This window comes from Sciurus vulgaris, assembly GCF_902686455.1.
Source record: "Sciurus vulgaris genome assembly, chromosome: 5".
NCBI lineage: Eukaryota > Metazoa > Chordata > Mammalia > Rodentia > Sciuridae > Sciurus > Sciurus vulgaris.
In genome coordinates, this window is record NC_136465.1 from 17,474,857 (window position 1) to 17,502,181 (window position 27,325).

General features: G+C 39.1%; 1 protein-coding gene across 5 annotated transcripts in view; it reads left to right on the forward strand.

Annotated features, from left to right (window-relative positions):
- The window catches only part of PSD3 (pleckstrin and Sec7 domain containing 3), a 593,519-nt gene that overhangs the window by 340,206 nt on the left and 225,988 nt on the right, over positions 1-27,325 (forward strand). For 4 of the 5 annotated variants that reach the window (XM_079143340.1, XM_079143339.1, XM_079143341.1 and 1 more), the window contains 4 exons: positions 17,574-17,768; positions 17,901-17,981; positions 20,076-20,188; positions 22,623-22,681. In XM_079143340.1, the coding sequence (XP_078999466.1) occupies positions 17,574-17,768; positions 17,901-17,981; positions 20,076-20,188; positions 22,623-22,681 (448 nt within the window). Of the gene's footprint in view, positions 1-1,186; positions 2,048-17,573; positions 17,769-17,900; positions 17,982-20,075; positions 20,189-22,622; positions 22,682-27,325 lie in introns of those variants that run through there. The other variant, XM_079143342.1, reaches the window with a different exon arrangement.

Below are 27,325 nucleotides of genomic sequence, written 5' to 3' on the forward strand. Positions count from 1 at the left end.
TGTGGTGGTGGTGTCAGACCTCTGCACCTCATATGTACCCTTCCTGTGCTGGGAGAACCTTTCTTTAATCTCTGCCTGCCTGGTAAGTGCCACCTTTTGGTACAACCTCTTCAGGTGAAGCACTAGCTGCTCCAGTATTTGTCCTGCCTGTGTTATTTGAATGGAGTTTGTCTTTGTTGGCTAGACAGTGACATCCTGGATGTTGGGAACTGTATGTTGCTCTTCATTCATATTGTGCCCAGCATGAGGTGTGGATGCTCAGCAGCTGATATGTTGCTGTCAGAGACTTTGAAGTTTGAGAGTGGCAGCATCCTTTGCAATGAAAGACAACTATGAACTCTGAACCCGCACAGCAGTTTTCTAAATTTGTTATAGCCTGGGATGCTTCTTGAAATACAGCTGACCCATTGGTCCTCAAACTTTAGGTCCAAGATGGAGCCAGAAAGGTTGCCTTAACCAATTTCCTAAGTAGTTCTCCTGCAGGCCTAAGTCTGTCACATGCTGCACTAGGATCTGACTGCAGGGCAGTAAGGTGGGGGTCCCAGTTTTTTAAGTGTGTGTGTGTGTAGGTGTTAATCGATTTTGTTGGCACAAAAGGGTTCATGATCAAGTTTGAGAACTGCCACCAAATTAAAGAGATGATGTTCGTGCATGCGTGCGTTTGTGTGTGTGTGTGTGTGTTTTAATAGCTCTAATGTTCAGAGCCTGTAATACTGGGGTTTGGGTGGGTATATATGAAAAGAGAGTGACTTTTGTCCCCTTGTCTGTTCAGAGACTCAGGCAGAAGGGTGATGTTGGGCGTGTGCATTTCCTGGCATTTGGGGTCAGTGTGCTGGATCTCCGTGATGATCTGTTGAGGGGGTTAGTTCGTCTCTTCTGGGCATCTGTGTTGCAGTCAGGTATTGAACAAAGTCACTTTGGTCTCTATCAATCGCTGTCCCCAAACACAGCAAATTTCTTTGTGGATACTATAAATAGTAAATTGTATTTTAGGCACTGATAGGTGGTCCTTGAATATCCTTAAGGGAGGTGCAGGGGACATTTTCTTCTCTTTCTGTTTTGCAAAATCAAGAATTTGGGAAAGCAGAAGCCGTTAAAATCTTAAACATTTTAGGGTTAATAGCTATTTCTGAATGACTACTTTTTTTCTAGTAATCTTCATAGTAACCCTTTAAGGCAGATATCTGACTGCATTATTTGTAGGTGAAGAAACTGAGACTGAGGAAGGGAGGTCTGTTAAAGCCTCCAAATCCATATTCTTTGGTTTGATTTACGTCTGTTTTAGGAAGTGGCTTGCTCACTGTGGTGAAGTACCATAGGGTTGAAGACAGGTAGGTATGGCTCAAGTCCTGCTTTGTGTCCTGTGGGGAAGTTAGCCTCTGAGTCTCACATGTGCCCTTCTTTAATTTTACAGTGCTTTCTAGATCTTCCTCCCAGAGTGTTAGGTATTTGTGAATACTGGTAGGGTCGTGTGTGTGTTTAAAGTACTGTCTGTAATTGTAAGGAGGGAAAGCAGAGAGTGGTGTCCGCGTGGGTAATAATGAGCTTGCCCCTGACCTCTGGCGAGTTCTCAACAGTATCAATGCATGTTACTTCTGGAAGTATTTTGGTTGCTGTGAAGTGACTAGCATGTGACAACACTGTGACAAGGTGCCAAAACGTCATCTTTTGGGTGACTTGGACCTGGTGACATTGCATTATAGCCAGTTACAGAATTTTAGGATCTCCTGTGCCTGTCTGATCCTCCACAGAACAGGGCTCTGATGCCTCTGGTGGATGGAAAGGGGGAGAATTATTGATACTGATCTTTCAAGTGGCCCCCACTTCTGATGGGACTGGCAGGAATTGATTGAAGGGTTTTTAGGTTCCGTTAGCCCTCCTTCTGGTGATAGGAATTCAGAATGTGAAGCCAGCACTGTCTCAGTGATTCGACTGTACAGCAAAGGAGATATTTAAAAATGAATTTGAAAAATGCCACCACAGTGAATTCTGTTTTCTATCGACTCCAAAGGAAGGAGCAGATCCTTCAAGTGGAAGTCCCGGACTGGTAGGTTCCTTGTGGTTTCTTGGGTGTTTTTCCAGCTATAGGTGTGGTCTTTTTTTTTTTTTTTTTTTGCTAGCTCTGCCCCCCTCTTCCTTTCTTTCTGCAACCAGAGTTATGTTATCATATACCTCATAAGTAAAATTGAAAAACTAAAGCCTAAATCAAAACTTGGCAGAGCTGCTTGCCTTGATTCCTCACTTTAAGGTGAGTGTGTGGACTGGAGAGGCGTTGGAAGGTGCCAGGAGTGGATGGCTGAGCAAATATTCTCATGTGTAACCTTTGAAATACAGGAATTGGTCATCCGATTTTTTTTTTTTTTTTTCTTTGAATGAAAGCTGAGATATGGATGGGGTCAACATGCTAAGGGGGTTAGCGTGTTAGGCTTCTGTGATGAATTTCATTCTCAAGTGTCCCTGTTCTCTGAAAGTCACAAAATGCGAGTGCAAGCTGTTTTCTTAGGTCCACTCTGATATGCTGCATCTTGTGGCAGGAAGGGAATTGCTAAGTGGTTCACGCTGACACCTTGTGGCATGTAGGTCAAGAAGCAGAGACTGTCATTAGGGAGAACTGGCACAGCAGAGACCGTCAGACACAGGGCATCACAGCCAGGTCACTGGCTCTTACCATTTTAAAAGTCATTTTGAAGATGTTTCCAGTTTAGTCGAAGGAGATGGAATATTGCTCTCAAGGATGTTCGCCCAGCTGGCCATGGGCACGGGGGTGTTGGAGCACACTCCCCGGGGTGGGCTGATTTGATGAAGAAGCCACACAGGTGTGTTCTGCTCGGAGGAAGCCCCAGTGGTGCCCTTTGAGGCGCTGCGGTGGGAGAGGACAGATTCTGTGTAGGGCCCTGCACGCGACCTCCTTCAAAGAGAGACACATGGCTGGGTCTTCTCCCTGTGTGCTTTTCTGCTCTCAAGTCTAGTGGTCACTCAGCCTGGGCCATGGGTTGGATTCAGGGCACCCACGACCTTCCTGTGGCCCCAATGCACAAAAGCATCCTATGGTGCTTATTTAGTAGCTGATTGGAAGTGAGTGCCAGGTTCACAAAGGCTGTGCTCTGCGTAGAGTGGAAGTCAAAGGATGGCAGCCAACCCCCGAGCCCAACCAGAGCAGCTTGCCTCCAGGTTCCCTCGGGGTAAGGAAGGTGCGCGCCTCTGAAGGACCAGTTTTCAGTCTGAACTCTGCTGAGGAGGACTGGTGTGGTCCTGCTGCAGGGTGGGGCTCGGGAGCTGCAGGACTCTGGGATGGCTTGCCCTTTGTCTTTCCTACATTTGTCCTCCAGGAAACTTAGTCTTGTTTTTGGTTTTGTCTCTTCCCAATTTGAAGTTCAAAAGGATGGACTAGATTGTGATTGAAAATAAAGAATAATATCTGACGTCACGGGTGTAGAAGTTGAAAGGCTCTCTGGAATCTGAGCTTTGTGGTGGGTAGGGGGCAACAGGGAGTGGCAGAGGCCAAAAGGTTATTCTTAAGGTACCATGGCTACTTCATATTATCTGCAGCAGTGTTTGAATTAGCTGGAGAAATAGTCTTGGTTTTCATAGAACCTGTTCAGAGTGAGAGAAGCAACAATCAATTTTGTTAGGAAAAATCCAAGTTTTCATTAAATGTAATGTTAATTATGAATACTGGTCTTAACTAGTTCACGTGCTGAATTATCTCAGTTTTCTCCCATAAAGAATCTTAAAGGGTAGTGTTCTGGAACTTGGTATGATTGTTTCTTTTTGAAAATGGAGAAGTGAAATTTTAATACTAATGATCTCAAATGTATTCTTAGTGTACTAAGGACAGTAGCAATGCTTTTAAACTTATTCCCATTTGACTACAATGAAAAATAGTATTTTAAGAGGCATGGATAAGAGTTTCTGTGATGTTTTAAATGTTTGAGGAGTTGTCCATAAACCTCTAGAAATAATTATAAAAACCAGAATTTCAAAAAACCTTGTGTTGGCCAAAACAGGGAACAGAAAGCAAAGAACTGTGTGCCACCATTTGTTGACTGTCGTAATCCATAAACAAATAAAGTAACAGAATAGTCTTGGTAAAAATCAAATGTAAATTAAAAAATTCAGAATTTTAAGGCAGCTTTTATATTAGTAAAAGTGAATTGGCGTAGCATTTTTTAAATCTGAGATACTGATGACAGGTAGATAAATCAATAGTTTGAGTACCACCAGGAAATAATACACCACCAACTATTATGCAGTAGGCTTAGAATGTCTAATACCAATTCTTAAACTTCCAGATTTTTACTCAAAAATAAGGCTTGTTTTAGTTGCTTTTTGGCATACATAATACAAACTCAGCACGATCCTTTTGAAGACATTATGAACATGAATCGTCAAGATTAAACTGATAGAATTTTGCTTCAGACCTGGGGAATGAACATCAAGTGGTACTTGGCTGACAGGGTTTTTGCTGCTTGCTGTATGAGAAACCGTCGTAATTTCAAAGGCTTTGAAATGGGAAGGAAGAAATACGTCTAGGCATTAATGAAACACGTATATTTAGTTTTGCCTCATCTCTGTGATACCCAGTGGAGGGGTCGTGTTGCGGGGTGGGGTCCGTGTTCAGTAGTGTCTCTGGCTCTCTTGGTGGTCCCTCCCTTTGTAGGCAGCTCATAGTCTGCTTCTGAAGAGTAACTTCTGGGGTACAAGCTGGTTCGCACTGCCTCTGACACCATCCCTATCTTCACCAGCTCTCTGGACCTTTGGACAGACACCCCTTTCCACTGACTCTGTGTCCCTTGTAGTTTTCTTGAAAGGTATTTGTCAAGAAATTCATGGAGACTGGGCTTACTCGTTGGGAAGGCTGACTTTGCCACCTATTACATCTAGTCATCTCTGATCTAGACAGTGGGACAGTGGAGAAAAAGGGTTGGATTTGGATGAGGATTCCTATTCTAGGCGTCTGTTGTTTTCCTGTGAGACTGAGCTGTTGGGTGCTTTCTGCTGGGAAGTTCTGTATTTTGCTTTCTTAAAGCCACACCACCTAGGTGATTGTCCTAATTATAACATAATTTCTCTGGACTAACTCAAGGGTCTCTAAGAAGTAGAATTCTTGTCAGATGTAAGCCCTGGCAGGGCCTTTATATCCCCCCTTAAACACTTATTAAAGGGATGTGCGTTTGTAATTCATCTGTCCAGAGGGATGCCTTTTTAAAACTTACATGAGGAAACTGGGCTAAGAAGTTCTGATTGTCATTAAAAAGTGAAGATTATGTGTAAAGAACTTGTCATGCCGTAGGAAGCCAGGGTATGAGATATCCCTTCTTTCCATCTGATTTAAAAGGCTTACTGACCCTCCCAGGGGAACGACCATCACCAAATCCTGGATCCCTTTAATTCTCAGCTTATTTGCAGAGCAGATTGTCCTGTTTCCTGTTCAGTAACCGAATCTGTCCCAGCTCATGTCACTAAATTCCTTCTGCCTTCCAAATCACATGATTTTAATTTTAAAAAACCAGAATACTTTAAAATGGAGTTAGCAGTGAACAAATCTAAGAACAGACATCTCTCCCTGCTTCCATTGCAGGTGGTTTGATTTTAGGAGGTGGTAGTGTAAAAGCAAAGCACAAATTCAAATGATGCATAGCTTCCTAAAATTTGGTAACTATTTTTAAATATAGTAATGGAGATAGGAAGAAATTGGTTTTAAAGTGGTACCTAGGTTATGTTCTAAGCTTAGAAATTGGGAATGGTATTTTTTTCTTTTTTGTGGTACTGGGGATAGTACCTGCTACTTTAAAAAAATTAATGTTTTTAATCTTTGTATTTAGTAATCATGCCTTTACTTTTCTACATTCAAATATTAAAAATCAAAGGTCCTCTCAGTACCCTCCCTGTGTTCTGCCTACTTTGCTGTTGCCTGGTTCAGTCACGTTTACTCCCCATTGTAAAATATTAGGGAGTCATAATCTTTAAAAACAAAACACAAAAAACCCTAGAATCTGAAAAAAACATTCCGGGAAAGTGCAGTGACCTCATTGGCAAGTGTTTCCCACTGGTCAGTGTCGAGATTGCATAATGAGGAGAATATTGCAGTAAAACTCAGCCAAAACTTTCAGCTTCTTTTGTGGGTTCATGAGAGGAAGCATTCTAATGGTTATGTTCAGACATCCACCAAAGTTGCTAGGTGTGTTGAGATTAACATACAGCCATTTAACTTTTTAATTTCTTTCAATTTAATTTAGAACATTTTTGAGTACTTATTAAGAACTGGCCTTGGTCCCAGGCACTTTGATAGAAATGTGATTAGTGTATTCAGCCTTAGAATAGTCAGTCCAGCTTTACCACTTACTGACACTGTGACCGTGGTCACATTCCTTAACCACTCTGTTTCCTTCTTTGTAAAATGGGAATGATAGTACCTGTCACAGGGCCAACAAGATCGAGTTAATATGAAGTGCTTAGTTAGAATAGTGTGTGAAGCACAGTAAACGTATAGAAATGTTTATAATACATACCAACACAAAAGCATTTATGGGTATTCTTACAAACCCAGTCACAAAGGCAATACAAGAGTGGAAAAAGTATCCTGTTATTCACACAGTCCCAGGAAAGAATGGCCCTTTTGATCTCTCCAGACAAGGCACAATATTTTAAAGGATGAAAGCCGGAAGGGACAGAGATAGGATTTTATTTCCTAATGGGATGATCTTGGTGCTTTCTCTCTAGCCAGGGTACTAACTCTTTATCTGAATTTGCACACAAGGGCAGGAGATATAGCTTAGTGATAGTGTTTGCCTTGCCCGTGCAACATCCTGGGTTCCATCCCTAGTAACACACACACACATACACAGCCCTACACAAATTTTAAGCAACTCCCAGAAACCTTCTGTATCTCAAATACAGATAGGTCATAATCAGTAACATGTAGGGGCAACTCAATATCAGGATCCTACTGTCAGGCTGTTGTAGAAACCATGTGGCGTGTGCAGCAGAGTGCAGGGATGTAGGGGATGCGTCAGCCAGAGAGGGACACTGCAGAGCACATGTGCAGCCCTGAGCAGTCCAAGGATTGCTGCAGAGCCTGTTCAGGATGGCAAGAAGGACATTCTAGGAATTGCAAGAGGGCAGGGTGCACTGAGAGAGATGGGTGAGATCAGACAGCATATACCCCAGGAGATGTGAATTAGGTGAGAAAAGCGGGGAGCAACACGGGAGCAGCACTCTTCTCGCATCCTCTGGCTGGATCATGCCACTTTGGTCCTCAACTAGAAAGGGGGACATATGATCAAAATAAATGTGCATTTACAAGTGTACATTTGTTTGTAATGTGTAAATTAGGGATAAGATACTAATGTTTAGTGAGTTAACTTTTAACTACTTATCCATAATGGTTTATCTTTCCAAGAAGGCTACATGAAAAAGAAGCAGGTTCTACATTGAGACTTCTACCAGAGGTTGATAATACATTTTTAAAATGTACAACAAAAAGTTTTAACTTGAATTAGAATTTTAGCCACTTCTTGCAAGGTAGAGGGCTATCCTGCCTGGCTTTAGGTGCAGTTTTATGTGTGCCAGACAGGAAGTAGAGTGGATTCCTGTACATACACTAACTCTTTGATATGAATGCTATTTAACAATCTGCAATAGTAAAATTGAGGCCATTATCCACATAAGCATTGCTGACCTGTGGAGTATTCTTTGCAGATTTTTCATGCTGAAGTTCTTAGATTTTTTTTTACTGACCAGTGCCGGACCCATTTTGCTAGCCTCTTCAGACGTTCTGATGCCCCTTGCATTGTACTAAGACTTCTTCAGCCCAGTGCAAATGTGGGCACAAGAGACTATCCAATAATGTCTTAAGAACATTCCAGTAAAGTTAGTCAAATTGCAAATGATTCATGCTCCCTTTCTTGCCAGTGGAATTGGGGTTCACTGATCCCACTGCACAAAGAGGCTTCTGTGCGAGTAATGAATATATAAACATTTCTGCATCATTTTCTTTTCTCCTTGAGTTATCAAGCTAGACATCAGGTAATAGTTCATTGGCAAATTATGCATCTCAAATCATTGTAGTATAGTTTTTTAAAGTTGACTTGATAATATTGCACTGAAAATATTCTCATTCGAGAGTCTAGAAGAGTACAACTTAGTCTATGGAAAAAGGAAAGGAAAAAAAGTGAAAACTTGCATCATTCAAAGCAGCTCCCAGAGAAGTATGCACTTCTAGGGGGCCAAAAAGTCCAAACCAATTACTTATAGGAAGGCAGCTCCTCAGAGGCAAGCGCAGCTTGCCTTGCTCAGTTGGCGAGTTTGCTAGGTCTCTGTACCACTGCCTAGCACACGGGCGCCCTCTTCTGGAAAACTGAATGCAGCACTGAGCAGGAGGAGAAAACCAAGGTTTAAAAGGTGTGGAGTGGGCAGGGGAAGAACCTCCAGGTGAGACTGACTGAGGTGCTTCAGTGGCAAACGCCGAATTCTGACCCCTGTGCTGAACAGAGGAATAGCTATTGGGAACGTCAATAATTGGGGTGTGGTTGCTCTTATAGAGGGCTTTCGATCACAAGTGTGTTGCAGTCATCTTCTAGGGAATGTGGTGTGGCAAACATGGGTTTCTGTGAAGCGACTGACCTTGTAAGTCAATGGTAATTCCTGCTGAATGCCACTTAGCATTTGTGTAGTGGTTTATAATTACTAACACTGGCAGGCGTGTTATCTCACACGGTGATCAAAATAACCAAGCACTGTTGATGGTGTGAGTAGAAGTGATAGAAATGGATTTAGTGCTGGCACCTGGCGTTTATTGTTTCCTCTTGCCAGACACTGCACTAAGCATTTTATGTGAATCTTCTCATAATTTTCACAGCGCCTTGTCCAGTTGGGGTGGTTTTTTTTCATTTTATAGCTGAAGAAAAATGAGGCCCGGGGAATAATGAACTTACCCAAGGTCCCACACTGGAGACCAGTGGAGCCAGCATTTGAATTTCGACAGTCTAACTAGAGCTCTTTGGAAGATACTTCCGTTTAACTTCTTCTGAATTAGTGTCACTCACTGTCAAGACCCTGCATTCACATGCAGAATATCCCCAGCAAATGGAGGCCCACCCCATCCTGTCCCTGAAAGTGAATTGTGTCGGATGAAGACAGTGCTAGACACACTTCTGTGCTGGCACATGTCAGGGTTCCTTGGTTAGGTTAAACCTATAGCTCGGTGACTCTGTCTGCCAGTGAGGGGCTGAATCCTTGCCCCTGCCGAGTTCCTGCAGGTGTGATGGTTCCCTGCCGGGCAGTCCTGCCTGGATAACCCGTGCACGCTTGCTCTTGGCTGTGTTTCTCCTTCTCCTGTTTCTCTTTGTGAGCACACACCAGGAACCCTCCCTCTTCTTCCATTAGCGTTCCTCTTCTTGGTTATTGGTTCACACTCCCCTGAGATTCTAAGTCAGAGCTTGCTGTCTACCCTCTCTGAGCACAGCTCCCCACATCTCAATTTCTAGTTGTGTGTGTGTGTGTGTGTGTGTGTGTGTGTGTGTTTTGTTAACCTTCTAAATATTCCTCAATGTAGGCTTTTCCTTTATACTTGCTCCAACTTTCACTTCTGGGCCTTGATTTTTGGCCACGCTATTTCAGTGCTTTTCCTAGCTGGTTTCTTACTCTTCACCTTTGCTCCCTGCAGTTTCCCCTCGGTGCTCCCAGCTGAAAAATTTTACCAAAACTCAGCCAGAACCTTAACCTTTCCCCCTCATGAGACCTCTAGTGGTTTTCTGTGAGTTAGAGAAGTGACTCAGAATCCTGACCTCACGCCAGAATCATCTTGGGCCTTAGGAAGTTGCCAAGGTCCTCCCCAGTCAGCAGGCTGAGGAGTCCCGGAGTGAGGCCCTGGCACATGTCTTTCTGAAGCTTCACACGGCCTCATACCTACTTGGATACCCGATGCACATCTTAAAGTTAACCTGTCGAAGTGGAACTGCTTGTCCCCCAAACCTGTGCAGACTTTGCTCTTTTCTGTCTTGGTTGATGGCAGCTTTGCCCTTCATGTTGCTTAGCCTGCAATACTAACTTCTTTTCTCACACATGTCGCAACAGGACTAGTCGCAAATCACCGTCAGCCCGACTGCAGCCACACTCACTGCTGCAGCCCTAGCTACCTCTTCCCTGGAGAATCGCAGTGCCTCCCAAATGGTCTGTCTGCCCACTCTCCTATATATAGTCTATTGTATCAAGATAATGAAAGGAATACACTTAAAATATAAATTTAATCTTAAGTATTTACTCAGAAGCCTTTGATATTAGCCACTTTACTCCGAATAAAAACCAAAGTCCTCTGAGTGGCCCCCGGGGCCTCAAACCACCAAGTGGTTCCCAAAGATGACCAGACCTGGGCTTTGCAGTGAACTCACAGGGTCCCACAGGATATCTGTGCTTCCAAGGGAAATGGATCTACAGAAGTCTACTGAACTAGTCCTGAAGGACTGGTCCAGGCACAGTCACGCATCACTTAACCTCAGGGTGTGTTCTGAGAAATGTCTTACTGCCGATTGTGCTTAACCACTGAGCACATCCCCAGCCTTTTTAATATTCTATTTAGAGATAGGGTCTCACTGAATTGCTAAGTGCCTCCCTAAGTTGCTGAGGCTGTCTTTGAACTTGTAATCATTCTGCCTTAGCCTGCAGAGCCACTGAGTATTGTTTTATTTGCTGAAGCGAATTTTGATAAACATTTCTTCCTGTAAAGACAGGCAAACCAGAAGACTAGCAGCAAAGTGACCAGTAGGGAGCACGTGAAGACTTGGGTGCACAGTTCAGTCCCGCTGTCCACAGTTTCCTGGCCTCAGTTCCCCATGTGTAAAATAGAGCACACTGTTGTCTCTTTCCTAGGACTATTGAGACAGTCCCTAGGGAGCATTTTCCCCGCGGCTGGTACAATCAGTGCTGGCGCTGTGCTGGAGCCATGAGGTGGAGGGCCCTGAGGGTGCTGTGGTGGTTCTGAGCAGTTCCTCATTACGTTTCTTTCAGAGTTAGATTATGTACCCTCTGCAGTGCCTGGGAAGCAAAAGCCATCGATACTGATGGCCAGCAAGATTACCTTTCGTTTCTCAGAGGTGGCTCAGGAAAGCCCTGCAGGGTTTGAGGTATGTGTATCTCGCTTCCCTGGAATGTTCCTTGACAGACTTTGTTCTAGCTGACAGGATGGTGGCTGTGGGCTGGCTTTCTGGTCTGCTGATTCTGGGGCTCTGTGTCCATATCTTCCACCTGAAGAACTGCAAAGCAGTCATACTGCCCCCTCTGGTCCGCTGTGCTGCACTTGTAGCTGAAGCCATTCCTACACACTGCTTGGGCTTCTCCTGGCTTGCTTTTGCCTGCTTATGTGTAAAATTGAAGAAGACAACTTGTTTTCTGTGTACAACTCTCAGGGTACACTTGATACATGCAGGATAGAGACAGCTTTGACATGTTAGCCTATTTTGTTTTCCCTTGTTTGTTTTATTACCCCAATTACATAAAAATTTAAGTAATAAAAAAAATGAAACTTCAAAGTAAGGAGGAACCAAGATGCACCTTTTGCAACCAACTGCTGATGTCAGTTCATCCATAACTTTCTGGGGTTTGTCATAATGAAGAAGAAAGTTAGTGCTACATGTCATTATTGATAGCAAAACTTAGAGGCCGATGGAGGAAGTGGGCTTGGCAGAATGCTGTGCTCTTGCATTCTTAACAGGTGGCTGGTGAAGTAACTTCACCCTGTCCTTGTGGTGTGGATGCAAATTGGAATTCAAGGCAGGTGAGGAGATGGGGTTTTAAAAAGGCAGTGCTATAATAAAGGTCTGTCGCAGGCACTGGTTGCAGGATAGGTCTTTAGGCTATTGACCTGGGCTCTGAGGACTATTGAAGGTTTGCACAGTTGGATGTGGTGGTTCTGAGGTGGGGGGATGAGATCAGCAGAGGGAAAAGCATGGGGAAGGGGCGTGTGTATAGCTTATGATTCTCCGTGGCCCAAGCATGAGGGTAATGGGAAAGGAGGAATTCAAGAAATAATCTTGGGTCTGCTTATGTGGGACCTTTTGATAGGCCACGGAGTATGGATTTTTATATTGAGCAGGAGTTTTGTAAAGTTGGTATATTATTATATTTACGGGGACAGCAGGCTGTCTGGGAAAGGTGAAAATGCCAAGAAAAGAGGGGTTTCCTTTTATATGCAGAGGATGTTGGAGGGAGATCAGTGGGTTGTAGGCACCAAAACCATAGAGAGAGTAGAAGTATGAAGCATATTGCAGAAGCAAGTCAGAAGAAACACTAAGGAGTCTGTGAAACAGGATGCCGGTCGTCGGGAACACCTCCAGTGACATTCTGCACGGTTAGAACAGATGTTTCAGGAGATAACGATGCCAGATAAAACACAGGATGCTCAGTTAAACTTGAATTTCAGATAAACAATGAATAATTTTTTAGCATAAATATATTTCATGCAGTATTTGTGTCAAATGCTGTTTTTTTTTTTTTTTTTTTTCTTATCAAATTCTAATGACTGGGTATTTCTCTCTGGAAAATGTAGAAATCTGATATGATGACGAGGTTAGGAGGCCTTGATGATCAGACTCCAGATCTGGCCCTCATTTCGGGATGAAGTGTTTGGGTGAGCGTTACCACATTGGTGGAAGTATGAAGTTCAGGCTCCACTAGAGCATTTCCTTGATTACAAAGGAGAATTTGGGGGGAAATTCTTTCTATGCTTGAGTGACTGGTAGGGATATCACTTTATGAGAATTTATTTGATCAATAAAAAAATAGGGGAAATAAAGTTGAACTGTAGTAAAGCAGGGACATCCAAACGACTGAAAGCATCTAATAATACTCAGGGGACTGGAGGGACAGTGTCTCGTGTTTTCAGGGGAACAGAAGGAGGTGTTGTCCCCTCTGAGAGGGGGTCATCCAGTCTGCTTTATCAAGTGTGAGCTGGGCTGAGCTGCATTGTTTTTTATTCCCTTGATATACACTGGCTCTTGTGTTCTGGATTCTGTTTTTTATCGGGGCTGTAAAAACATTACAGAAACCCCAACAGTACACGCGCTGCTGAGAATGTGAGGTCATAGTAACATGACCTCACAGGGATCCGGGGCCTTGGAAGGCTGTGTCGATAGCGGGCCCTGGAGTCCTGGGAGAGTCGTCCTGGGAAGGGGCTTGGGAGAGGAAGAATGGCCCCGGTGTGCCCCAGTGGCTTCTGTGATGGCTGCTCCGTGGCGTCTGTGTTGTTGCTGGTGAGTTCACCCGGCTCCCATGCTGCCCGGCGTTGATTCAAGAGGAGCATTTTCTGTTTTGTTGAAGTAGCGTCAGGAGTTGTGAAATTGGACAGAATGAAACCGTCTAGGAATGGAATTATTTGTCTTGGCTTTGTTCCTTATTTTCTCCTTTTACTGAAGATTGTCTAAACAAGATCTAGAGACGTTTGAGGCATATAGATCTTAAAAATTACATCCTCTGGTGCGTATAAGAAAAATAAGGTGAAATTAGCTGGGTTGGGCACACTAGTAGAAGGAAGAGGCCAATGTGTAGGAGGAGACAGAGGAGAGATAGGCATGATTTGGAGGAGTAAATTTCATATGTATGCTTATGAGGATAAACCTTTTGTGTTTGGACAAAATCAGTCCATTACTATATATCTGGTGTGATGACATTGTTTTTATGGAGTGGATGACTGTATGCCGTGAACTTGCCCTAAGCAATGAGCAATACTTAGCAGTTTCATTGTGAAGAAAGTTTTTTCTTCAGTATGTTTTTTACTACATGAGAGCCATTGTAGAGAGGAAGGGAGTAAGTGCAAACAACTCCGGGGTAGATACATATTTAATCATAAAAATGAGGGACTCGATTAGAACTAATGTAGTTCTTGGTGTATACAGGAGAAGACAACATAATCATGAATTGCCCTTTATGTGAAATTTCTCAGGTGAGTTTACTTATTATAGATATGCTGTAGATAATTAAATATTCCATTTTTTTAAAAAAAAACTGGCCGATATTTTTAACTTTATACAGGTAGATTCAGAATGAAAAACATTACATGTGGGCAGGGGAGATAGATCAGTTGGTAGAGTGCTTGCCTCACAAGCACTAAGGCCCTGGGTTCAAATCCCCAGCACCACCAAAAAAAAAAATTTTTTTTTTCATGCCTTTTCATGAAAATTTTGACACAATTAGGCAATTTATTGTAATTGAGAAGTGTTTTCTTTTGGAAAATTAAATTGACAATGGTTTAAAAAAATTTTTTTTCATTTGGTCCTAATTTGTCGTACGACAATAGAATGCATTTATATGTTTTGATAGATCATACATAAATGGACTGTAATCTCTCATTTTTCTGATAATACATATTGTAGGATCACATCCTTCATGCAGTCATGTATGTATATGAGGTAATAAATAACTTAATGTTTAAGGGGGGTTACCATACATCCTGGTTGGCCTGGTCAGTTAGTTGCTTTGGAATTGACTATGGTTTATTATTGGACATAGATTTTAAAAAGTATTACTAAGAGTTGCAGTAAAATAAGCTAGCATGGTTTGGTAGACCTCCGTTTCATACTCTGAACTACTTCTACGATCTCAGCACCAAATGTATGAGTTGACATGTTTTGATCAGAATTTTCACATTGTTGGATCTCACTAAAAGACAGTCTGGGTAGCCTGCCCATTCCTTTCCCCACACTCCCAGCCCCACACAAGGACAGCTGGCAGGTTCTCACTGACAAGTGCAGAGTGTGCTTGGAGAGGCATTGCTGGGGACAGTCAGACCCTTCGAGTCGGTGTGTTGGGGAGTAGTAGGTATGGACTCCGCCCAGCTGGTTGTGCCAGTAGCCTTGCTCCTTCAGTGACAGCAAAGCTGCCAGACCACCCCGTTGGCTGAGTGGTGGGAACGGGAAATTGTAAGTTGAGTGGAAAATGTGACAAGATAGAGACTGATCTGTTCTACTTAAAAATGTTTGTTCTTGTTTTAGTGATCTTCATCCTTCTTGCATGGTGTGAGTTTAAAACTTAGCAAGTTGAAATTAAAAAAAAAAAAAAAAACTTTGTGTCATAGCTCTAATATAGTGATTTTTTAAGATTTTGTTTTGATTTTTGTTGTACATGACAGTAGAGTGCATTTATACATTTTGATAGATCTTACATAAATGGAGTGTCATCTCTCATTTTTCTGATTATATTTTTCTGATTGTAGGGATTTTTAAAATATAAAATGCAGTGGTTTTAGTATATAGTTATTTAATGTCACCATCATCCCATGGTAAGGATATTTTCTCACCTCGATAAGAAACTGTGCCGGTTAGTAATACTGTTTTTTAATTGATAATGTTTTTTTTTTAACTTTGTGACAATTGTAATGATGCAATGATTTTACCATCCCAAATCCTCTTCAGAGCATCCTGGTTCCTAATGAAAAAGATTACTTACTTGCAGGGCAGGGCAGGGCAGGGCAGGTTGAAGAACAGTAGGACCCAGCAAGGGCTTGCAGGCTACTGCATGGGCCCAGTTGGAACCAGCTGGGAATGATTTTGTCTTTAAAGGTTACAAATACCAGCAAAGCAGTGTGTGTGATGGGGACTTACTTAGCCTGCAGGTCTTAAATACCTACTGTCTGGTTTGTTACGGAGACGTTCTAACTCCCTAATTTAGAGTCTGTGGTAGTTCAGGCTGCAAGGCCCATTAAATAAATGTTTAATGAACATGACTGTCACCAGGTTAAAATGAACATTTGGAAATTACTGTGTGCTCACCGGTCTAAGTGCATGAGGTAACCAGCCCCACGCTGTGGTTTGTGACCCATCAGAGGTTCTAAAAATGTGGCCTGTGGGGCTTGCTTCCTTCAGGAGGTTTGTGAGTTGAAAACTATTTTATGTTGACAGCTACAACATTGTTTTCCTTTTCACCGTGTTGATGCTGTACTGTAGGACAGCAGCTGTTGGGGTCATAATGGAAATCAAGGCAGTGGCACCAGACTGTCCCTAGTTGTCATTATATTCTTCGTTGCCAGGCCCTCAAAGTAAAAAGAGGCCAGTTTGATTTAAAAATGTCCTGGGTGGAGCCACTTCAAATTAATTTCGTTACTTTATTTTGGGGGTGGTGGAAACAGAATTGAATCAGGGGCACTCAACCACTGAGCCACATCCCCAGCCCTGTTTTGTATTTTATTTAGAGACAGGGCCTCACTGAGCTGCTTAACTCCTTGTTCTTTGCTGAGGCTGGCTTTGAACTCCTGACCCTCCTGCCTCGGGCTCCCAAACCGCTGGAATTATTTTATTACATTTCGATATCTGAATTTGCCTTCTTAATTTCACCTGTGGGAAATGGGAGTAAAGCACTTGTGCTCCTGACTCGGCTTCAGGAAAAAGCATTCTTGTAGTTGAGTTGGGACTATAAACTTCTGCTTTTCCTCATGTAATGTCATTTTTCCTTGAGACAATGACAAACTGCTGGTTACAAGCCTATTATTTCAGGAAGATAACTGACAACATTATTTGTAGCCAATGATTAAATTTAAGCTTTTGATAAAACATTTGAATTCTGGAAAACATATCTCTGACTGAAAATTTGAGAGCTTCCCAAAACTGGAAGACTTTTCTGAAGGTAATAGTGGTATGTTAATGAAAGTACTTTTTCTGATATTGCAAAATGGGTGTGTCACAAATATTTTACAAATGACCGGTGTGCAGTACTAGAAAATCACATGTTGATAAAAGATCTCTTCAAAGTGTAAGAAAGGTTTTAATGGAAGGGGGAAAAAGTACATTGATACAGATTTCTATATTGTAGCAAACTTTTAAGAAACTTCCATTTGTGTTACTTTGGTATTGTATTTAAAAAAATCCATATTATCCAAAAAGAATATTATACTACTTCCTTTCTAAATATCTGTGAGGCCAGATTTTCTTAATATACTTCAATCGAAGTTAATAAATGGAACATAGAAGTGGCTCTAGGAATCCAATTTTCCTCTAATAAGCCAACCATTAAATTTATAAAAAATGAAAACCATCATCATTTGTCCCATTATATTTTGGTTTTTGGAAAATGGTTATATTTTTAAAAAGGTAATATTTATATTATGTGAAGTAAATGTATTATTTTAAATGAATGAATATTTTTTGCTCTAATTAATATGCTACATATTGGTAGCTACAATCAACATAAACAAAAGCTCTTTGGAGTCCTTGAAACTTTGAAAACTGTTTTGGTGACACGGGGGACCGAACTCAGAAACTCATGTGCATGCTAGTTAAGTGCTCTACCACTGAAATACAACCTGCACCTCCGTTCTTTAAAAAAAAAAAAAAAAAAGGAAAGGTCCTGAGACCAAAAAAGTTTCAAGACCTCTCAACTAGAGTTTAGAAAATCACTTTTCAGTCTTTTGAAATAAAGCAGTGGAAAACATTTTTATAAATATTTACTCAAAATGATCTTATTTAAAATAGTTTTTATTTAGTTGGTTCTTCAATATTATAATTCAACAGATATTCCCCCCCCCCTTTTTTTTTTTTTTGCCAATAAGAACATTTTTTCCTTTTTTCTTTTTAAATCAAATTTCATAGCAATGCTGGGGTGAAAACAACACGGCTAGAGGCTCATTCTGAAATGGGGAGCACTGAAATCCTGGAAAAGGAGACTGCAGAAAGTCTCAGTAATGGTACCAGCAGCAACTTGGAGGCAGCCAAGCGCCTGGCCAAACGCCTTTATCAACTGGACAGATTCAAAAGGTCGGATGTCGCGAAACACCTAGGCAAGAAGTACGTTCTGACCCAAGGCTGGTGTCTCAGTTTATCTTCTGTGTGTGTGTGTGTGTGTGTGTGTGTGTGTGTGTGTGTGTGTGTTTTAATAGTTTCCATTTCAATAACCAACTCTATTCTGTTTTCTTATAGCAATGAATTTAGCAAACTAGTTGCAGAAGAATATCTGAAGTTTTTTGATTTTACAGGAATGACCCTGGATCAGTCTCTCAGGTATGCTTAAACATCACTTCTTTGTGGCCTCTAAATAGTGAATTCCTAGAAAGCAATGTGGTCCAAGTAGACAGTTTTTTTTTTTTTTTTTTTTTAACTGTCTAGTTAACTTTGTGAACTTAGATTATATCATGGACACTAAACACAGAGTAAGAAAAATGTTTATGTGAGGTAACACAGGAACTGATATTTTGCTTCTAGTTACAAAGCCAAGTCCAAGCAATATGGTAAAGAATGGTGGCAAAGGAAATCTGTGGAAAAAATTGGTTCTTGTTGAATTTTTTAAAAATGCAGTAATTGCACATGACAAAATTTGCCATCTTAACCATTTTTTTAGGGATATAGTGTAATATAGTGATAGTAAATGTACAAGGTTGTGCAACTGTATGTTTGTACAACTCTTGTAAAGCTAAAACTCCACACCTGTTTTATTAAACAGTAACTGCATTTCTGTATTCCCCCGTCCCTAGAAACCGCTGTTCTACTTTGTCTCTGATTTCAGCTACGGAGTTTATCATATAAGTGGAATCATCAGTGTTTGCCTTTTTGTGACTGGTTTATTTTACTTGGTATAATGGCCTTGAGGTTCATCCCCATTGTAACGTTGAAGAATCTTTCCTTGTTAAGGTTGAGTAAGAGCCCATTATATCCATTTATCCATCAATAGACACTCGGTGGTTTTCTGCATTTTATCTATTGTGAATCATGTTGCCGTGAACATAGGTGTGCAGATCTCTCTGAGACCCTGCTTGCAATTACTTTGAAGAGGGAATTTGGTTTTTGAATGCTCAGTTTAAAAAATGTATAGCCTATATAATTACAGAATTTTTTCCCTAAGCATTTGCTTATAATAGCCAGATAGTCTTTTAGGATATTTTGGAATAAACTCTTAAATGGAATAAAAATGACTCAGTATAATAAATAATCAGCAGAAAGTATCTTGTAAAACTGTCTCTAACAATATCTACCTTTTCTGACCTTTTCGACTGAAGGTGTCAAACACATTGATTCTCACTTCACATCACATTGTACTGCGGGTTTTTATGAGATGCTGAAGGTTAAGACTAGCTAGTATTTAATCGTATAAACTATTTATAAAATGCCAGGGCCTGGAAAAAAGTTCTGAGATCATCTAGTGTAACACTCTAATTTTACAAATCAGGAAACCAAGGTCTGGGAGGTGAAATGGGTACTGGATTAGAGTGGCTTTTACCATGGATCAAAGGTACTTGTAGGTTTTCTAATGAACAGCTAGGAGTGGAGGAAGGATCTGTATTTTAGCTTTGTGTTCTGATGTGGCACATTAAAAAAAGTTGTGAAAAATTCAAGTGATCAGTATACTTCAGGTGTGAAAAGTATAAACCTCTAATAGGAAAGAAGGCACCCTTTTCATAGAAATAAGGTTTATTGTATGATTTTTACAATAGATTCTTTGGAATATTTTAAATGATTTCTTATATCATGGTATTTAGGAAACTATGTCTGCATTATCATATGAGGGATTAATCTATAGTAATACATCTTAGTTAAATGGTTTAGATTATCCTTATTTAAGAAATAAATTTAAGGTTTTATTTCCCACTTTCTTCCTCATATAACAAATTAATAATAATACAATAATAGGCAAAATTAACAGATTGCCTATACATAGTCAGTGTAATTGTAATTTAAGTAGTGAGTTAGTGGAGATTACAATCATGTACATAATGAAAAAAGAACACTGATGTATGCAGAGTTTTAAAACATAGCCTGTATGATTGTGTATTGAGTCTTATATACCCCTTGTTTTCTATTTTTTAAAATTTTTTCTGATGTTTTACAACTGACTACTTGACAGTCATAATGGAAAAATTACCTGCCTTCTTCAGGCTGTCTTGATATATTGGCTACCTTGTTTTTGCCCTGACACTTTTTAGATTGACATATGTTGTGGACTATAAATATGAATACAAATTTATATTGCATGACTATCAGGTAAGAGATTTTTGTAAATAACTATAATATCTTTGTGTGATTTCTCTTATGTTTATTTAACTTAATATAAAGAATGAGATAAATATTCTAAACATTTTTCTCCTAAATTTTTTTTTAAAGGTATTTCTTTAAAGCATTTTCTCTTGTGGGAGAAACTCAAGAACGAGAAAGAGTTTTGATACACTTCTCCAATAGATACTTTTCTTGTAACCCAAATACCATTGCTTCACAAGGTAATCTGATGGAAATCCTTGAATTCACTTTTATAATGATAGTGTTATTTTCCTTATTAGGAAAGTTACATTTTAATGTAGATTTAAAGGAAACTATACAGAAGAAAATGAAGCTCACCTAAGTAGCTTCATCTAGGGAAACAACTAGTTAACACTTATTTACTTTCTAATTAACTAATTAACTAATTAACACTTATTTACTTTCTTCTAGTCTATTTTGTGTCATATTTAATAACAAATCAAAATCATGTAACATTTTATTTCATACTATGCTTCTCTTTATTTTCTCATGTTATTAAAGTGTGTTTAAACGCATGGTATTTAATGACAACATGATATTCTTTACTCTTTTAACTGTTTTTACTCTATTTTTGAATTCCTTAGTGTGACAGGATACTATCTTCAGATTGCTCAGCTTTGTCATCGAGATTTTACATAGAAAACATATATTAATAAGTGCTGGTTTTCTTGCTTCTCCTTAACCCTTGGGCTCTGCACTTCTTGATGAAAGTACACATGTGGTTACTTTTCTGATTAGTTTTGCAAAACACAAAGTTCACTGGAAGAGTTGCGGTATATCTCTGGTGCTTGTCTTTGATATAAATTATAGTAATACTGACCATCACCTTTTCTTTATAATTTTAATGAACTATGAGTTTATTCATTATACTATTTTTACTAAATAATTTTAAACTAATGGCTTACTTTATGAAGTAAAGTTCTTTTGCTCTATTTCACCTCCTACAATAAAGCAACTTGAAAATGGAAAATTTCTTACAGATTCAGATATTCTGGAGTAAATACAATACTAGATGTACCAAAACAAAACAAAAAAACAAAACTCTTTTAATAGAGACTAGTAATTGTTGACCAAGGAGATTGCGTTCCTGCTTCCTCTTCTGCTTCCAAGCCTGTAGCTACAGTTAATTCACCATCTGATTATTAAGGTCATATTGATAATCTATAAATTGGTGCTATTTGCACCAATTTTTACTGTTTATTCTTCAGCATTGACTAGAGAATGAAAGATGCAAGAGTTCATTAGAACCTTTTTCAAATGTAAGATGTTGACATTCTTAGTGAAATAAGTAATATGGATTTGTGTACTCCATTGTCTGTTGATAAGGCTATTGAGAGTTTGCTGCAGAGTTTTATAATTTAGGAATTTGTTTTAAATGTGTGCTAGATTTGTGATAATAAAATAGAACTGTAATAAATATATTTTTGGGCATTAGTAGAATCTGCTTAGAGACCTTGATAACAGAAATCACCTTCTGTACTAAAAGGCATACTTTCAAAGGACAAGCTCTCTTTGATTTATTAATTCATTGATTGAATAATCCTTCATGTGTAGCATGAATTCATAAGATTTTTACTGGTATATCTACAACACTTGGATTGATAATTACTAGGGAAAGAACAAGTAATTTTGCTTTTTAGAAAGGAGAAGCTTAACTCTTCATGCTTTTTCTCTTACTGTATAAAGTAGAAGAACAGTAAATCCACCTAATTATGCATTAATCCTGCTGGTTTGGGCATCTCCCCCCCCCCCCCCCCCGAATATTAATTTTTTTAAATCTTCACAGATTATTTCACTATTTCACTTTTGGTTTGATGCATAGTATTCTAGATAAAACCATTCAACTTAAATACCATCTTTAAAAAAAGGACAAGAAAGAGGTCTGTCCTTACCTATATTTTTAGCTAGAGAAGTAATACCTAAACAAAATACATTTGGATACTCAGATTTTGGTTTTCTTTTGCTTCTTTTTCAATGCACTTTTCCCCCAGAGGGTTAAAAATATTTTATTTTCATTTTTATATTCTATGTTAAAGAAATTTGAGAAAATGTAAATCAAAACCTATAAATTGTAATCTCCTGACCTGAAGATAGTCTATTCTAATATTATGCCGTATATTCTTCTTGATGTGTTAATACTTAAATCATATTGTGAGTAAGGGGTTTTCATATAAGAATTCATTGTCGAATATCTTTTCAATCTGTGTATTTGAAGAACATTTTTAATGACCTCAGCATAACAGAATTGTCTTTGGAGTTTCATACTTATTTGTTATCCAACACGAACTATTTATCTGGATATCCTTGTACTATGTGTAGTACACTCTTTCCTTACTCTAAAACCTTGGAAGTAAATTCTTTGTGTCAAAGGACACTATTTCAAGGCTTTACATATGTAATGTCAACTTTTCCTCCAGAAGGGATGGAATAATTCACTTGTTAAAACAGTAGAATTCAACTCTGTGCATTGAGGTTCTCTTTATAATTTATTTCCAGTCCTCCCTCCCACCCCAAAACAAATGATTAGTGGTGTTTAGCATAGTACTTTTTCGAAGATCATTAGTATATGCTGTTTTAAAAGGTATTAAGAAGTTCAATAGTAAATACTGAATTAATTGTTTCTGTTCTCTCTAGATGGCGTCCACTGCCTTACCTGTGCAATTATGCTTCTTAACACTGATCTCCATGGCCACGTAAGTGTATGCTTGTGGAGCTGTCTGGAAAGGACTCCAGAGCATCATGGGCTTATCATGTGCATCCACACACATTCTGTGCCCCCTTTATCTTGTTCTCTATGTGGTCCCCATGGCGTGTTATAAATGTAAATCTTTGGAAAAAAAAAAAAAAGAAACTTGTTTTACACGCTAGCACAGAGTGCCATTGTAAGTACATATCATACTGTCCAGGTGCTAAGTGTTTTTTGCAGTAACCTCTGTGCTCTGCATCTTCTCCACCAGGTGGCAGGCAAAGGTTTTACCTGTTTTTATTTTGATTTTTGGTTGAGTTTTTATGTTGGTTGATACACAATATTGAAAAAAAGAATATAAATCACATCTGAAAATGTCATTTGGGTTTTCACTAAATGCAGTATCAAGTTTAAAGATTCAACCTTCTCTCCACTCTCCAGCTCGCCTAGTATTTTATAAGTTAAAATTAAAAAATAAAGTGCCAAAATAATTATTTCTTCATCTTATCGAAAATAGAGGATAAACTTCTTAAATTTATAATTATAGATAAAATTTTAGTTTTTATAGAAGTGAAATTTTAGCATTTAAACTCTTCATATCATAAAAGAACTTTAGTTAAATACAGATTACTGTATGTTTATTTAGAATGTAAATTATTTCATAGACCCAGATTCCTTTATTTTGAAGGGAAAAAAAAACAGTTGTGTGAATTGTATTGTCCCTTGATTTGCTGCATATAATCTACCTTAAAATTTGAAAGTTATATTAAAAGAATGATATTTAGATATTCTCCTATTGCAAAAGGCTACAGAGTCGCCTTATTTGAAATGTAGTACTGTTCTTTAAAAGAGGCAAAATGCAGCTGTACAGGACCATTAGATAGGAGTAATTATTGAGAGAACTGGGGTGGAACAAGCATGCCCTCGCAGTGAGATAAAGGGGAGATGTTCTGATAGAACCATAATTTTAACATTGTCACGAATCTCAAAACTTGAAGTTCCTTTTGCAGTTTGTCAGAGGTGGATTATGATAATGGTTTGAAGATACATGTGTCAGGAGATTACCCAAACTACAAATACAGATGCTTTCAGAGAGCATTCTCAGGTAGTAGGCTGTAGTGCATCATGTAGAAATGATGGCATGCAATTCCTGCAGCGTGAGCCTTGAAATGAGCATTAGAATTGGACATGTTCCTCCAGCTCATTGAGGGGATGACCAAACTCTGGATTATCCTGACCTCTGTTTTCCTATTGTTGGACAAACAAGTTTTCACTACTTTCTTCGCTTTTCTTTTTGTGTTATCAGTTTGATCCTGCATGTTGTCTTCCACTTCTCAATTTCTTAACCTAACTTTCTGGCAAAGGAGATAATTTTGAATGTGTCTGTCCACTTATAACACTGATCAACCCACCAGTTCCTCGCACAAGCAGTCCTGTTCACATTAGCTATTTAGAAGTCCCATCAACAAATGACAGGTGAACAGTGAGTGTCCAGTGACTGGGAAGATGTGTAATGATGGAGGAAGAAAATCTTGTAATAGTTCAATTTTCATTTCAGGGTTGAGGATTGCATAGAATTTCTATAGAGGTTTACATTTTGTGGGGACTTGTTTCTATGGATCCAACTTAAAAAAATCTGATAACTTTAATACTTTGAAATAATTGTGTATCTTATTCCTTATAATCATTTGAAATGTAGCAGCATAAGGTTTATTATTATTTTTAGATAACTTACTGTGGTTAAGGTCCAGGCAAGACGTGGACACCCACAGCTTAGTTCACAGGTTCAGAACTACATACAGATCTAGGTCATTTGCACTCTCCCTATTTTCAAGCAACTTTGGAGAAATTGTAAGGAGATAAGTCTTTTTGTTTGTTTATTTATTTTTTTGTTTTGTTTTGTTTTGTTTTTGTTGTTTTTGCACCTGGGATGGAAAAGATGGTATATATAAATATATACCATGTTTCATTTATAAGTAATTAACAATTGACTATAGTAGTAAAATTACTGATATAAATGGGAGAAAGCTCATAAACAACATTAACTATATATTATCTTTTGGATTATGATTTTAGTGATAACTGGTTTTTGATTAGGGTTTTTAAAGTGTGTTTTATATACTTAGGACTTTCTGTTATTTAGGCTGTATTAGTTTTCTTTAGCTTTATTTACAGTGCATGCTATTATAAGTCTGTTGAATTTGTAGTAGCTATTAAAAGAACTAACCATATGAAAATGTTTTTTTTATCTTCCCCTTCGGATTCATTTTAAAAATAAATTTTCCTTCTAGGTGGTAAGTTTCTATCCATAATTCTGGATGTAGCTTCTCTTGCATCATGATTGCCTGATTTATTGTAGTAATGTCTGTCTGACTTAACCAGCATGGCCCCTATGCAGTTAAATCATTTAGAAGATGAAGTGAATTATTTCTGTCTCTGCTTCTTTCCCTTCTTAATGCTATACTGTCCAGTCCATCAGCACCCATACTTAATCCAACGCCAGAATAATCCTGTGGAGAGCAAACTAATAGACCATTTTCCTTTCTTCTTACCATGGCAGCATAATAGCAGTCCAGCAGCATGACTTTCCTAAGAAGCGCTCTGACCAGCTTGTCCTCATGCTTTCTGTGGGAGAGGGTTGATTTGGGAGATTAACTTATTTTGGCTGTTATTTGTGAATCTTTCCTTTACGGCATGATGCAATGAATAAGCATTGAATGGGCCTTTGGCCTGCTAATGTTCTTACTAATTAAATGATGGAATGTGTACTAATACTTCTAACATGTAGCTGTGTTTCCTATGGAATGCCTTTCTATCTTTGTAGTGTATTCCTGTACTCAGCAAACATTGAGAGTGTTCCTATTCCATTCTGAGTTCTGTGCCCTATGGGGTAGACACAGCTAGCAGGTTACTGAGATACTATGGTGAAAAAACACTGGCAAGGTGTTTTGATTTAATGTAAGATTACAGTTAAATCTTGCTAACTAGATGAGGGGGGGAAAAAAAAACCAGCCTGAAATATATTTTTTTCTGGGTGAAATTCATCAATCCTTTTCAGTGTTTGCTTTAAAAAAGTGAATAGTTAATCATTATAGTAGCAAAAGTTTTGATTTTTCATGTTATTACCTGTGAATATGTTCTCTTAGGTTAAATATTTATTTATATTGAGGTTAAATATTTGTGGTCATTTGGCTAATTTGCTAAGTAATCCTGTTTATTTTAAAAATATATATGCAAATTAAGTATACATACATATAGTTAAATTGCTATTAAACTTGCTCTATTGAGCTAAGTATATTGACTATTGCTTGAACTATCAGCAAAAGAAGACTTAAATCTTGTTGTTTAAACCTTATATGTTATTGGAAATATAATGAATAAAAGGATTTGACATATCAGACTAAACTCAGATTTCCTCCTTTTCTTTACATCTGTTCTGTTGACTGTAACTAGCTAATTCTCTTGTACTGGGATAGTCAGGATTCAGTCACCCTGGCAGGATTATTCCCTGAGCTGAAGATGATTGGCAGGGGCAGGATGGTAGGGCAGGCCCTTCTCAGCAGGTATCACATGACGAGTTGCATGAAGAATGGTAGACATATAGACATAGTTATGTGGCCAGCACAAGTAGGAGATCTCAAAAGATATCCAAGTCATTGTCTGGCCACAGTTGAACTATGGTTTAAGGCAATAGCCAGGGCATTGTTTTTAAACAAAATTTCTGACAATCTTCCATTTAACATTGTGACTTGAGAATTTTATTAGCAGGTTCATCTAGCGTCTGTGCTTTCCTGTATTGGCAGGAGCCAGCCCACCCTGCACAGTAGGTACAAGAGGTGGAGGCTGGAGAGATGTTTCTCCACCTGTCTGGACATCCTCCATAGGCTTTGTCCTTGGGGTACACAGGGTATGCTGAATATCCTCCTCTGTGGCCTCATTTATTGTATTGCTGTTTTTTTGTGTTGGGTTGTAGGTTAAAGGATAAGACCATGGCTAATACATGATATCCATATGAAGAAGAAAGAAGTCAAGGAATGGTTTTAAGTTTTTAACAGATTAATGTTGAAAAGATAGATGGAGTTCAGTTTGAGAGAGGTCATAGGAATTATTTCTTTAGGAGTCTGAATTGGCTTTGTAGGAATCTAGCATTGTAAATGTTGGATAAGTTTAGGTTTATTATCAGTAGTGGAAAAGATCATTATGAAAAATGTAATTAATGCAATTTGATGCTTTTATTTTCTCATACTGGGCTATTTTATATTTCCATACTGAAAAGTACCACAGGCCTACATGAGGTGCATGAAGCATATGCAGCTAATGTCCTCAGAAAGTCTCTTTATCTGGAATTATCATTATTGTAACTGGCATCTGCCTTACGTCCATTTTGCTTGCTTCCCTTCCTCCAGTAGAGCCGTCCTCCCTGTGGATACCTCTTCCTGTCCTGCCCTGTATCCTCCTCTCTTCTGCCATGAAGGCAGCTCTTGGCTTTCATTTGTTTCCCTGAGCTTTGCTCTGCAGGAGATTCCATCTGTGGCCCCATTTTCTTTCTTTCTTTTCTTTCTTTCTTTTTTTTTTTTTTGGTACTGGAATTAAACCCAGCAACACTTTACCACTGAGCTGTCCTTTTTATTTTTTAAGAAAGGGTCTTGCT